This window comes from Vidua chalybeata, chromosome 5 (genome assembly GCF_026979565.1).
Source record: "Vidua chalybeata isolate OUT-0048 chromosome 5, bVidCha1 merged haplotype, whole genome shotgun sequence".
In the NCBI taxonomy this organism is placed as follows: domain Eukaryota; kingdom Metazoa; phylum Chordata; class Aves; order Passeriformes; family Viduidae; genus Vidua; species Vidua chalybeata.
Genome location: NC_071534.1, coordinates 58,255,250 through 58,269,357, shown reverse-complemented (window position 1 = coordinate 58,269,357; position 14,108 = coordinate 58,255,250). Strand labels below are relative to the sequence as shown.

At 41.7% G+C, this 14,108-nt stretch overlaps 1 protein-coding gene across 1 annotated transcript in view; it reads right to left on the bottom strand.

Annotated features, from left to right (window-relative positions):
• The window catches only part of LAMB4 (laminin subunit beta 4), a 47,548-nt gene that overhangs the window by 8,136 nt on the left and 25,304 nt on the right, over positions 1-14,108 (bottom strand). Inside the window, exons 18-27 of the mRNA XM_053943176.1 lie at positions 13,435-13,612; positions 11,935-12,078; positions 11,497-11,728; positions 9,739-9,896; positions 7,984-8,208; positions 6,654-6,874; positions 5,378-5,474; positions 4,668-5,043; positions 4,142-4,302; positions 722-927 (exon numbers count right to left, since the gene is read on the bottom strand). Of these exons, the coding sequence (XP_053799151.1) occupies positions 722-927; positions 4,142-4,302; positions 4,668-5,043; positions 5,378-5,474; positions 6,654-6,874; positions 7,984-8,208; positions 9,739-9,896; positions 11,497-11,728; positions 11,935-12,078; positions 13,435-13,612 (1,998 nt within the window). The remainder of the gene's footprint in view (positions 1-721; positions 928-4,141; positions 4,303-4,667; positions 5,044-5,377; positions 5,475-6,653; positions 6,875-7,983; positions 8,209-9,738; positions 9,897-11,496; positions 11,729-11,934; positions 12,079-13,434; positions 13,613-14,108) is intronic.

Below are 14,108 nucleotides of genomic sequence, written 5' to 3'. Positions count from 1 at the left end.
TCTCCCCTGATTTGAACAACGCAGTGGCAGCCCATGGCTCTGAGCATCCTTGCAGGAGCCATTTGTTAGGCTCCATGTGTTGCACTAAGACCCTTGCTTCACTCTTCTTTAGCAAAAGGGCTGAAACCATTTCCTAATTATATCAGCCCATGGGTCAATGGCTTCTTCTAAAGGATCCAGGTAACTTCTAACAGAACAAGGTGCCATGTCTAGTCCTCCATGTATTTTGACACAGATATGGGACCTATAGGCTTAGGTGGATGATCTCTTCCATGAATTGGTACTATCAGGTATTTACTGCTGCCCTGCAGAAGAACAGAAATCCTCTTCTTTCCCAGAGGTAACACAAAAGATATGTCCCCACCCACTCCAGGACAAAGTCACTCTGGTTAGTTTAACTTACTCATGGAGGAGATTTGCCTTAATCTTTCTGAAATTACTTTGATGACCTCTTGAGACTAGAGAGTGCTTAAACAGTTCCTTGTGCTGGGAACAATGGCTTCCAGAAGGTTGGAAATAACTACAGCTGAGAAGAGTAGTTGGTTTTGATGTGATTGGCTGTGGCAAGGAAGTGCAATTTTCCAATGCATGCATGTAAAGTGCTTAAAAATGCATGAAAACACCTTTTTAAAATAAAACCTACTACAACATCCAAAAAAGGGTTTTTTTGTTTTTGGTTTTTTTTTTTTTTTAGCTTTCATTAAAAATCCACAGCACCTACCTTTTCATTTAAGTTTTGGATGCCAGGGCTTTTGATCATTCTGAGCTGTTGTAGCACACTGCTTGAGTTTAAGACCTGATGGTCCAACATGGCGAGTGTGTCATTCCTGGTGTACTCTGAGTGTCTTACAATAGGGATTGTCCCCCTGGTCTTCTGTTCTGCCAGCAATGATACTTCAGAGTGTTTCCTAATGTTGCTGATGGCCTCTGTACCAACAGAAAAAGGGTTTAGTACCAACTGCATTTGGTTGTGTTCAGTTTGTGCATTTACTTGAATTCTGGACAATTGCTGAGTGACAGCTGATTCACTGGGTTTGATTTGGGAAGCAGGGAAGGGCAGGAACTGTCTTTTCCTCAGCCAAGCTTTTTAAACCTTTACTTATCCAGTTGCCAAATAGAAATAGTTATCGATGCACATAAAACCTGCTAAACTAGATGAAAATATGGTGGCTCCTATGGATGCCAAGGTGTTTGAGAAGGCAACAGAATAGACAGAAGTATGAAGGACATCCCATTATTGACACTAACTGCTACTGATCTGTATTCATCTGTAGCTCATGCATTGCTGCCATTGTTGATTATATAAAAGCTCTTGATATTTATTATGTTTTAGGCAGGAAAACTGTTTCTGCCAGTGGTCATGAAATGATCTGCTGCCTGATTGTGAGTCAGGAAAGCAACTGTCCTTTCCGTTCAGCATAGCACCCAAGAATTAAGTAGTTTGCTAGAGTGAGACCAAAATTTATATTACAAATGGGACTATATGAGGGCTTTTTTGTCTCTGGAAAATCGAGTTTCAGGGCTGATGAATTAAAAAAAAAAGCGCTTTTGTGATAAGCCATTAGGCCAGGCTAAAAATGCTTTCCGGCAAGAGTCATGTTTGGTTAGTGAAAGCTTTTCCTTAAGTAGGCTCAAAAGGGTTGGAGAATATTACATTTTTTGCAGATTAATAGCCTGAGAAAAGGATTCAGGCTCTTTGCAATACACATAATTTAAAGCTGTTACTGCTGCTGTCGAGGTTTCCCAGATCTCTGGAGAGCTGAGATTTGTGCCCACATTCCTAGGCAGAAATATGTCCAGAGCCAGAATGGATGTGTTGGCTGTGAAAAAGCATTAGGGGTGTTTGATTAACATCTCTCTTTGTGCTGGTAACTTACTCAGTTACTAGTTGAAGTCAAAGACAAGGTACTCAAGTCCTGTGTGCTTTGATTCAGGCTCTAAAGTCCTTGTCTGTGCTTTGACTGAAGCTGAACAATGTTTAGTTATCATGTGGAATCAGGGCTATTTATTTATCTTGTAATTCTTGGAAACAATATACAGTTTAAAGTTAGCTCTTAATACAAAATACCTGGCAAGAGACTGCTATAACTCCTCATCTAAGCCAGAGACTTTTTCTGTGCAACAATTCCATTGCAGGAATATTTCACAGTGGTTCAGCTCTCTATTAAGTGGCCTAAATGCATTTTCCACGTTTGGTTTTTGATGCAGCTGTAGAGATTCCAAGTTCCTTTTTATTAAACACAGTGTCTTAGCACAGGCTTGATTTACAGCCTAGGAAGCTTCTCTCCACTGCATTACTGCACCTCAGTGGCTGCAAAGCCAGGGGCCAATGCTGGGAAGCCATAATTTAATGAGATCTCATAGACTGCAAACCTTCTTTTAAGGGCATTTGCACCTTGGTTTTTCCAGTGGTTTTAATTTATCATTAGATATTGATGTTTCCAGGTCATCCAGCTGAATGTATGCCTGTGAGGAAGACTCCAACTCCGGATTCTCTGCACAGAGATATAGGCAGGAGCTCATTCTCTGTGTGTGTCTAGGGCACAAGTGCCAGACGTGCCCAGATGTTGTATCTACCCCAGCAAAAAGGAGAGGAAAAAGCAGACAAAGCCATATATAGAATACACTGCTGGTCCAAAAGGGGGATGGACTGAGGAGCCAGTCTCTCCCTGGGTATCAGAAAAGCTGTTTATCTTGAGGGAAATGTTATTTTTGTGCTATTATATGCTTGGTAGCAGAACCAATGAATATTTGTGGCCTTGATAGGAAATTCATCTTAAATTCAAGGTCTTCCCCTCCCCACACTCCCATGTGCTTTTTATAGGGCTGTTTATCTGTCTCCAGAGGCCAAAAGATGAAGTGGGTTTGGAATGTGACCAGAGAGCACCATGGATGCTTCAACTTTGTGTCCACTGACCTCCCTGGGATTTATTGTTTCTTTGCCTTTCTGCCTTTCTGTCTGTGCAAGGCTCAGCTGAATTGAGAAGTGGAGCCTGGGAGAGCTGTGCTGGCTGCTTGCAGAAGGACCAGAGCCAAGGAGCTGCCCCAAGGGGCTGCCAAGTAAAACAGGGCACGGGAGCCCTAAATCTTAGTTAATCCTTCTTTTCCTCTCTCCCATTTGCCCCACTTTGCATTTTATTGACTTTTCCTTCTTTTTCTTTTTTTCTTTGGTTTAAAAAAAAAAAAGAAACACCAAAAAAAAAAAAAACAAACCCAACAACAACAGAAAAAAAAAACAAAACAAAACAAAACAAAACAACAAACCCCCCAAAAAAACAAACAAGCAAAAAAAAAAAAAAAACCCAACTTGCCTGGGCCAAGTTTTTCTTGCCTGAATGAAACACAGAGGAACTGTAAGTGGGAGTGCATTGCTTGTAGCTTGTGTCTTCTGTGGTGAGCACCCTATCTTCTGGGGGTTCATATCTTGGCAGCCATCTCTTTGGAGAGGAGTCTGCTGACCATCTCCTGCCATTGTTAGTGCTGTAGCATCTATTCAAGATCCCTGCCTGATACATCCCCGTTTTTCTCCAGAAACCAGTGTGGGACATCATCATTACAGCTATTAGCAGCTGATGGAGACTATACTTAGCTCAAGCACAGAGGGTGTAATTCTTTCAAAAATGCCAAGGAGCTCAGTTCTGCTTTCACATTTTTTGAGGATGGAGAGCTACTTCTGTCCCACATAAAGTCAAGTATTTTCCCATGGGAACACTAAGAAGCTGCATTAGGACAGTATGTTTTAATTAAATAAACATTTCCTGTACAAGATCCTTTAAGTATTCCTATGAGCAAGAGGAGTCAAACGTGGTGGGGGAATCCTTTGCTGTTTTACTGCATGTGAGTCTGTACTGTGAAACTGGGTTTCTTTTATATCCTGATGTAAGCATTTAGATTTATGAGACTTCTGACTGATGTGACCCTGGCACATGCATCTGAAATTTGGGATGCTAGAAATCACAGCATTTTAAGATAAAAGGGAATTTGGAAAGTCAGTATAAAATGTTGTTAGTGTCAACATTTTTGTGCTACCATAGCAAGCTAAAATCTAGGGATCTTTGAAATATTGTATGGTTCAATGATGAGAAAGCATTCCAAAATTTCAGGAAAAATGTCAACCCATTTTAATTGATTGTTGACTTACCTTTGAAGTTGAAGTACTGAAAACTTTGATGCAGATGTATTTTTTGTTGTAGAAGTTCAAACACTAGGTTGGCTTCTTCTACAATATCTTCTATGCTCTTGTTAAGGTCAGGAAACTCAAAGGGCAAACTGTGAAGGGGATCCATCTGTGTAACTTTTTGTCTGAAGGGGATAAGACAGTTATGCAGAAGTCAGACCAGATTGTTCTTAAACTAGAACTGAGTTACACAATATTTTAGAGGGCAAGAGATACATTCATAAATAAACAGAAACATTTAATTTTATGGCTTATTTAGAAAACCCTTAGTATGAACTGGAAAATTCCAGCATTTAGGTATATGTCTGTATGGGTTAGGCATATATTAAGGATTATTTTGTTCGTAGATCTATTGGAAACAATGACTTAATAGCCCAGTGTCTGTGTGCTAATCAGAAGTGGGACTTTGATATGTAGGGATGGCTGGTGGAGTCTGGGGGAAGACAATTTCTCAGCTAAGGGACTTTTCCAAGAGCAATCTAACCCTTACTGAAGGTAGCCCTGAAAATCCCTGATGCCTGAAAGGGCCTCCAGTGAAAGGACAGGATGTCTCAAAATGCGTTCCGTTTCAGAAATGGCATCTTCAAAGGCTTTGAAGCGCATGTCACAGCTGGGCATTCGTCCTCCTTTATCTTCCAGCTTTGCTGCAAACCTCATTAACCCCTGCACACTCTGAGCAAGAGCAGCAATTTCAGTGTCCCACTGATCAAAACAAAAATGACACCGAGGGCAGGAGGGAAAGTCCTTCTCAAAGCCGCGGCTGCACTGGTCGCAGAGCCGGCCGGTGACACCAACACGGCAGTTACACGCGCCGGTGGCTTTGTCACACGTGGGCTGGCGGGTCCCCTCCAGGTTACACTCACATGCTGCAAGAAAGGAACAGCAGGTTACATCCAGTTGTTCCTTTTCTGTGGGATTAATGCATGAAAAAGGCGCATTTCAAAATAATAAAAGCAAACCAGTGTTTGAGTTAGAGCAAGGTGGACTGCACAGTAGTGGCTCTTCTTCATCTCTGACTTCCATCTTAACCATTGAAATAACAATATAGATAAACAATATGAATTCTTGTCCATCTCATACACACAAACATATGAAAGGCTGTTTCTCTACACGTACGCCGTGTCTCCCCTGTGAATATAAAAGGTAAGCATTTATGTTGAGGCAGTTCCTAATCCAGTTGTCCCACGTAATAATACTTACAAACGCAATGCATCTGGGGATTGCCAAAGTAGTTTTCCTCACATTCATTACAGCATCTTCCACTGTAACCTGGCTTACATGGACACTGGCCTGTAAGCTGTAAAGACAGATAGGGTTAAATAACTTCCAGCAGAGCCGTAGGGCTGGATATACATTATTTCAGCTCTACAAGAGCTGCAGCAACACTGCTTGCCCACAGTCTTTGAATACCATGGTTTACACAGTATTGGCCCATCTTTCCTATCTTTCTCCTGAAGGTCCTGAAAACAAAATGCACTCTGAGAAATTGCTTTACTTTACTAATGTCAGAGATTTTATATGATCCAATCTACTGATGCTGTTTGAGAACTCATCCTCTGACAATGATCTGAGAGGATTCTTTTCCTTTGCAAAACAGAATTATTTTTTATTTTTGCTAGATCTAAGAACTCATCTTAACATTTCAACTTAAACTACACAATATATCAATTGTAACTGAAAAACTTGAGGGTATATTATGCACATTGCCCTAGAAAAAATATTTTGTAATTCAGCTATTAAATTTATCTCCAGGAAATTACAACTTTAATAACTGCTAGTAGTTCTTTGAAGTCAAGAACGAAATTTGCTATAAAAAGAATAACTCTACTGAATAAACTGGAACAAACAGAGAGCATATTGAAAGAAAAATGCGCAAACACATCAGCAAGATTTTAGGATAAGCTCCTGGTGCTCTGAAGTCAATGGCAAAATTGCTGTTGACTCCATGGGACCACAATTTCACCTCAATATTCTGAAATGCTGTTTAATTTTTTCTACATTCTAGCCCTAACATGTGCACAGGAATTAAAGATGAGAAAAGGTACTCTAGTAGTATAGATAGATGAGGCTTGATTAATATAATGGCCACAGCTGCTACTTTATGAAAATAAACACTTAAAAAATACTCATCAGAGTATCAGGGTCCAAGCTTGGATTTCCTTCTTCCTTATATGCATATTTATGAGGCAGCTTTTTCTTGTGACATTTTTTATAATGTATTTCTAAGATCCACTTGACAAAGAAACAACACGCAAAAAGAAATTGCTGACCAAACTGCAAAGCCACATTATCAGAACAACACTTCTGATGGATTTAATGACTCACAGTGTGATTGCACCAACTACAAACTTCCAAAGTATTTTTTTGTTTTCAGGGAATATGACAAAAAAGCAATCTTTATTTGTAAGAGGGTCCCCACTTTGCCATGTCAAAACACCAGCACCCCGGTTTCTGGAAAACAGAGTAATTTTCTTGCCTGGTTGCACTGGTTGCTTTGGGAGTTTTTTGGATCACAGTCACAGGTCTGACATCCTTTTCCGCTAGCCAGGTCCCAGTAGCCAGAGGCACACTGGTCACACATGGCACCCAGCACATTGGGCAGGCAAGGACAAGCTCCTGTGGCTGGGTCACACAGGCAGGCTGTGTCCCCCCCCGGGCACAGGGCAGGGTGAACACCTGCCATATTGCACATGCAGCCTGGAAAAAGAAGGACAATTACTGCAGACAGTAATACAGACACCTGATGGACAATCAGAGCTGGATATAAAGCCCACACTGTAGGTTTACTTTTAGTGACCTTGAACATACACATCTCATACACATTACCAGTCTTTCTGTAATAACTTATATATGGCTTTGAGAAAACTTACTGTGAATATTCAACACTTTTAATACAGACACAGAAAATGAAGGCTCAGTGAATTTTGAATCTTATTAGAATGCAATGTTAAATATGTTGGATAAGGATAAGTTGATTTACAGTAGGCATTATCCAGCGTGGGAATCCCCAGTAAGCCAAGTAAGATAAGAAGCCTTCCTTGTGAGGAGCCAAAAGTTCTTGCTTAACAATTTCTAACAGACATCTTCCAAGAATGAATGAGGGATGGGCTTGGACTGTATTTTAGAGATTCCCAGAAAAAATAGTTTCTTAACGATACTTATCTTGCCCATAAAAATTAAATCCTCAATCAGGCATATCTGTGAAAATGAGTTTAGAGAAAAATTGGGAAGAAGCTTGTGCCCTGCTTTTCCTTACACTCCTACTCTTCTGTTCAAAGTGCTGAGTTACTGTCATGTCCTCATGGAATGTATTAAATTGCCTGAACATTCTCACTCTAGCCACTTAATGAAAACAACTGGTAAGGAAGGAAGTTCAGCAAGGGATCATCTGGTTAACTGAGCTCTAACTGAGCTTAGCTGGCATCAGCCAGCAACATGGATAAACAATTATCACTGATTCCTTTACTTTTGATTCCTTCCTGAATAAGCTGAATGTAATTTATTTTTCTAACAGAGAGTACTGCTTTCATTTCACAAATGAGTATTTCCTAGGAGTGATATTCAGTATGAGATTTAGCGAGACTTGGATGACAAATAATTTAATAGATGCCATGTTAAGTTATTTTTATCATTTATATATTTATATTTAGTAAATAGAGAAATATATTTATGATTCTTATATTTTGCTCTATTTGTCTGCTTTAGTTTTGTCCTCACTCCAAGGTCTAGCTTTTCCTTATAAAATTTCCTTATTTTTTAAAAACATCTTCTTGGTAGTAAAACACCGTTGCAGTGCTGTTACTTACTTTGACAGCTTTGATTGAGGGCTGAGCCAAAATAACCTGGTTTGCAGAACTGGCAGTTTGCTCCATGGGTGTTGTGTAAACACTTGGTGCATTCTCCAGTGACACTGTTACAGGACTCTGGGTCTGTCAAATCAATGTTGTTATTGCAGGGACATGGTGCACAGTCAAGCCCAGGACTGCTGGGGTTTTTGTAGAACCCACTAGGACACTTGTCACACTGATTGCCTGTAAGAGAAAGGTAAGAATATTGCTGGCTGATAGGAATTCAAATGAAACATGTAATTTCTAGTAATATTATGAAAAGATTCAGACTGTCTGTTCAAATGCATATTTCAATGGAAAATAACCACCTGTTTGAGACCGTTGCCCTTTAATCCTCTGAACAGTTTAAATTATATCTTCCCCACTGAAATCTGATGGAAAGACACCCTCCTCATCCCAAGCTGTTTATACCAAGGAAGTCTTTTCAGTAAGAGCAATTAGGTGCTCTATCATAGAACACCTCCAAACACCTTTTTCCATTGAAGTCTATTCATTAGCAGTAGTCAGGGTTAGACATATTTGCAGGATTTTCCTTGGCCCTTCACTCCAACAGCAGCATTGGAGGGTAAGGGGTACCCAGGAGTTCAGATGAACTCTGATGCTCTGTCCTTGCTTGCTGGCATTACAACTAGTACTGCATTTCATCTCAATGCCTGCCCTGATTTGAGTGCTACCTCTGCATCTCAGAAACCATTCTGGGCAGACTGGTGTTTCTGGAACCACATCCACTGGTCATCCTCAGCCAAGGACTCTTCCTTCACTGTGCTCCTCAGGACCCAGAGCCTTTCTCAATCTCTGAGAAAATGAGACCACTGCTACAAAGGTGACCAAAAGTCTTGCTGGAAAGGAGCAGGAGCAATAAAGTCCAAAACTGAGGAGTGCAGTGATTTGTGAGGACAGAAGTCCCCTGAGTGAACACCAACATGAGTAATTTTGACCCTACAGCAATTACTCAAGCAAAACCACTCTTGACTTATAAAGGAACCTTGCCTAAGTAAAGATGATGATTGATGTAATGATGCATTGGTTTAATTTTCAGCAGTGATTCCCATTAAGCTTTACTTCCACCAGAGGTGCTCTTTCTAATGCCCAAGGGAAGGGAAATATCTTCAGCTTTCCCTTGAGGAATTCAACCTAAGTCAACAAGATCTTAGGAAATGAGGAATCAGTTTGTTGCAAAAAGATCTGCATTTTAGACAGCTGAGAGTAGAAACCCCATTTCTAAAGTTTGAACCATGAAGCAGTCACTTTAAGGCTTAATGTCAAAGAGTTTCCTCTATATGGAGAAAGACTTTCTCTGATTAGGAAATCTTATCAGCTGTTTTTGATGCCCTAATCATTCCCTTTTGGGCTTGCAATGTTTCTTTTTCAGAGGTAACAAGCAAATGCAGTTCTCCCCCCCTCTCCCCACCAGATTAATGTAATACCTCTAGAAAGGAGGAGATTTCCAGAGAGTGACATCAGAATAATTAATTACTTCACTGCATCTGCATAGGTGAATCCCTTTTTAAAACACTAACTGCACAATTCCCATTCTTCCTAGTCAGAACTTAGGCACATAATTTCAGTAAACTTGAGTGCTAGCTCTTCTTAGCTGCTTATTAGTATTATCTCATTGTTATTACTGAACACATGACAGGTGGAGGATGATAATTTTTTTTCTCTTATATTAATTTAAGTAGTATCAAAACCAGTCCTTATTTTGCTTCATACCTGAATATCCCTCGAGACAATTACAGACAAGCTGTGCAGATTGGGAGTCCTTGTAACAGGAACGTGCAAAATACCTATTGCTTGTAGGTGCCCCTGGGCACATGCATGGGTGGCAGGGTTCTCCATCCAGAGGGTTTCCATAATAGCCATCCATGCACCTACCAAAGCAGTCAACACAAAGCAGGACAAATTGTCAAGTGCTTCATGCAGGTGAATCTATTTACATGTATATATTGAAATTAGTATTCCAGATCATTGTAATGCTATCTTCATCAATTGGTAGAGATAGATCAAGCTTCAAACATGTTCTAAAATGGAAAATCACAGCTGCATTCTCAAAATCAGAAGCAAAAAGAAAAATACATATGTTTTCCTTTCAAGAAATGTTTGTGAAGACTTTTGCCTACTCTGGAACAATTTTAATCTGAATGATTATCATACGGCATATCACACATGCTATGCATAGGCAGCTAAAAGCTACCATATAAAAATTCTGTATATTTACCTGTCAGCACATATACTAATCTATTTCCATCTAGACACACACACAGAGTGGTTGGCATGACAATAAAAAGTGCTGGCACAGGAAAAAAAAGCAATGATTCCTCAAGAGTACTCAGAGAATACTGCATATTTTAGATGCAACATAGGTGTTGAGCCATGTTCCGTCTGACATGTTCTGCAAACTTGGGGTAATGGCTCTTTCATGGTTCTGGTGGCTGTGCTGTTACCCGAACTGGTGGGGGCTTTCGGGGCTCCCTGGGGGCTCAATCACCCTGCACACCACTGCTGCCTCCACATCCCAACCTCCCACAGTCCTGCAGCTGTAGCAACAGCAACACAGAGGCTTCTGGAGCATCCTCAGTCTTTTATCTGTTTTACTATGACAAATGGGAGCACAGCTCTCCATATGTATTCAGGCAAGGCTAAAAGACTTGGCTATCTGATTATCCTCCCCCCGGGGTCTGGAGATCCTGCAAAGCCAGAGAGCAAAAAGTGCTTCAGTCTCCCATTTTTAATCTGTTTGCCATCTACAAGTAGAACAGCCAAAGACTGTATTGTCTAAAAGCACTGCAGGAAAAGCTCAGCAGGTTTCATGAGGAAAACCTCTTAAAAATTAATGACAAACTAAAGCTAAACCAAACTAAACAAAATTAATTTTGATGTCCATGTTGAACTGTGATACTGCTGCCAGTGTATAAAATAAAAAATAGGAGCAGTGCTCTGAATGGAGATGGAAGATGTGGGAAAAGTCATATGCTGGTTACACAGAACTAGTATGACCAGCAAAGAGGGCACATTTGCTTAAAATCCTTGAAGGTAATTGCAGGTATTAAAATGAGTATTCAGCACAATATTCAGCCTCTTGGCTAGCCTCGTGCTGAATTTTAAATTTGAAAGCTGGCAATTTGGAACGTAGAAGGAGTAGTTTTATCCCACCCACAGTGCTTTGTGCCTGTCTCTAAGTACATAGTGCCATGGCATCCATGTCTCAAATGCCTTCTTGCAGGAAGCCCGCTGCAATGCTGGGTGCATGCCCTGCCTGCAGTCCACCCACAGGCATTGCATGCATGTTCCCACATGCAATAGGTAATAGAAATGAAATAGGTACTTGACATTCAGCAGCCAGGCCCAGTTTCATGTCAACATGTCAATGACCTGTTAAGGTCATTGACGCATTTGTAGCCCCCAGCTACACAGGCATTTTGGAGACCACCAATGTCTGGCGGAGCTTTGCAGCACTGCCCGTGAACTGACCTCTCACAGCGGCTCCCAGCGGTGAACCCGCGGCAGTTGAGGCACTCTCCGGTCAGAGGGTCGCACAGCTCCGCGTGGCCATTACAAAGGCAGGGACGGCAGTGGGGAAACCCAAAGTACCCAGCCAGGCAGCGGCTGCAGCGCTGGCCACCCACGTCCCGGCGGCAGGAGCACTGCCCCGTCACCTGGTCACACAGCGTGCTCAGCGAGCCTTGCGGGTGGCACTCACACGCTGGAAAACACCAAAAGCAAAGCTGTGTCCTTAAAGAACTCCTGCCAACCCATCTCATCCCTGACACTGCTCAAAGGCATCAAGGATGATTTGTTTTTCATGGGAACATTTTTTATATTGCTTGACACATAATATGGGATTCAAAGCCCTAAAAAATTGGGGTATGCTAGTGGTACTGGTAGTGGTGCTGGCTGCAAGGCACTCACCGTAGCAGCCATGGAAGCCAAAGCCATAGCTGCCTGCAGAGCAGGTGTCACAGCAGCGTCCCACGACGTTGGCTTTGCACTGACACTGGCCCCCCAGTTTACTACAGTTGGCATTCAGCGACCCCTGGGGATTGCACTTGCATGCTGGCAAGGGGAAAGGAAATCAAAACAGGTTTGGTTGTCAAGGAGTGCTACTGCTCTCATCAGCTTGCAGGTTTCACAATTTAAAATAGGTAGGAAAGAGCTTGATTATTCTTCTCAGGGGTTCACTAACATGACGAGGGCCATAGTTTAGATCATTTGATGGTGTAGCATATACAGTGATGGTATATCAGGCACTAGCACAAGTCTTGGTGTTGCAGTTGCCACATTCAAGGTACTGCCTTCAGCACACATTTGGGGTAGAACAGAAAGGGAGTAGCAAAGTATAGATCCAAATAGAGACATCCTGAAGAAAGACTTACTATAAATCTCCATCTAGCTGAAGCACTGGACATAACATGCAAGCTGTATTTAGTCTGTGTCTGTGTACTGATTGTTTCCTTCTGGACACCTTGGACTAACTTGCTGAGTGAAGATGCTCTGCTAACCCACAGAGGATGTTTGCCCAGGATGCTCTGGAAAGCACTAGAAAACCAAAGTGCTGCACTTCATTGGGAGAATCTCATCACTTTAGGAACCAGGCCAATGGGGACTTAGCACAGCCCAAGCCTAAATTAGAGGTTCACTGGTTGCACACTGTGAGCTCATCCCCTGATATTAGAGTGAGGCATCAATCCTTCTAAAAATTGCCCAATCCAAGCAGATGCTATCATTTTGGAGGCATTGCTGCTAGGCTCCCTGAAAGAAGCTGGCCACCAAAGTTGCCCAGAAAGGCCCCTCCTGTTACTGGAAGTGCAGAGAAGTTCCATTTCTCTGGGCCAAATATTTGGGAAATTCCCTGAGCTACTGAGCCCAGCTAATGGTGGGTCCAGGAGGCTGCCTAGGAATTTCAAACCCCACCTGCCACTGCCTTCTTGCTGGAATATCATCAAGGTTTTCTTGGTGAATCTCTTCTAGTATACTAACTTATGTACCATCATGTCTGGAACCTTACCAAGGCATTCAGCTAGCCTACAGCATCTAGAGAGAGGGCTTAGAAACTTCTCTGTCATTTAACAGCATCCAGAAAAAAAGGAAAGTTACTGCCTTGGCCATATGGTAAAAGCATCTGATTCAAATGCTTTTCAGAAGACACAAAATCACTGCCATGGTCCCTCTCATGCTGCTCCATGAAGCCCATCAGGAGTGATGAACTCTGAGATTCATGCCACCAAGAGGTGTTTGTACCCTGTTTGCAGGGTTCAGCGGGATATACCCTGCACATCCATGGATATCACATGCTGACCAGCTTCACTTCTACATCACTGCAGGCTGGGAGCTCTACAGTCAACATATCCTACAAACACAAGGGAAAAGCAGCAACTGCCCAGAAGAGCTGCCTGTGCAGCTGGTCCTTACCGACGGCGCCGTTGTGAATTCGGGCTGACAAGCTCACTATGAGCCGTGCGCACGCTTCGGGCAGGACGTGAGGCCCAACTTCGGATGCAATTTCAATACAGTGATACTTCTGGTACTCATCTAAATCCTTTTCACTGCATAAGTTCTCCACAGAGCCGATTCTGGGAATAAGTCCAAGCTTTGTTGTTAAGAGAGAAAAGAAAATATTTTTGCTTAGATATATTGAAAACCAGAGTTTTCCACATTCTCTTAATGTACTTTCCATTGCAATGACAGAGGCCTGGAGCACTGGGTTTCCAAATCTGCAGTTGTGCCATTCTGTCATCTATATTCACATTCATTCTGAAGGTCTAAACATTCCCTGAGTTCTTCAAATAAGAGAGACTGTGTTTAAAAAAATAAAATTATAATAAGAGCTCTGATATACACTCAGAACTGGTCTTGCTGTGCTGTGTTAGTGACTCCAAAAGCAGTGTCTGGCCAAAATTTTTACTTGTATTACTGTGATAGAGAAAAATCAGCTGAAGGTGCTATATCCAAGTATAGCCAGCCCTTGCTAGGTCCAGTAATACAGGAATAATTAAAGAAATAGACCTAAAAATATTTTTCTCAAGAGAAGGACCCAAAACTAACACCCAGATCCTAACTTGATGGAATCTTTGAAAATATCTGGA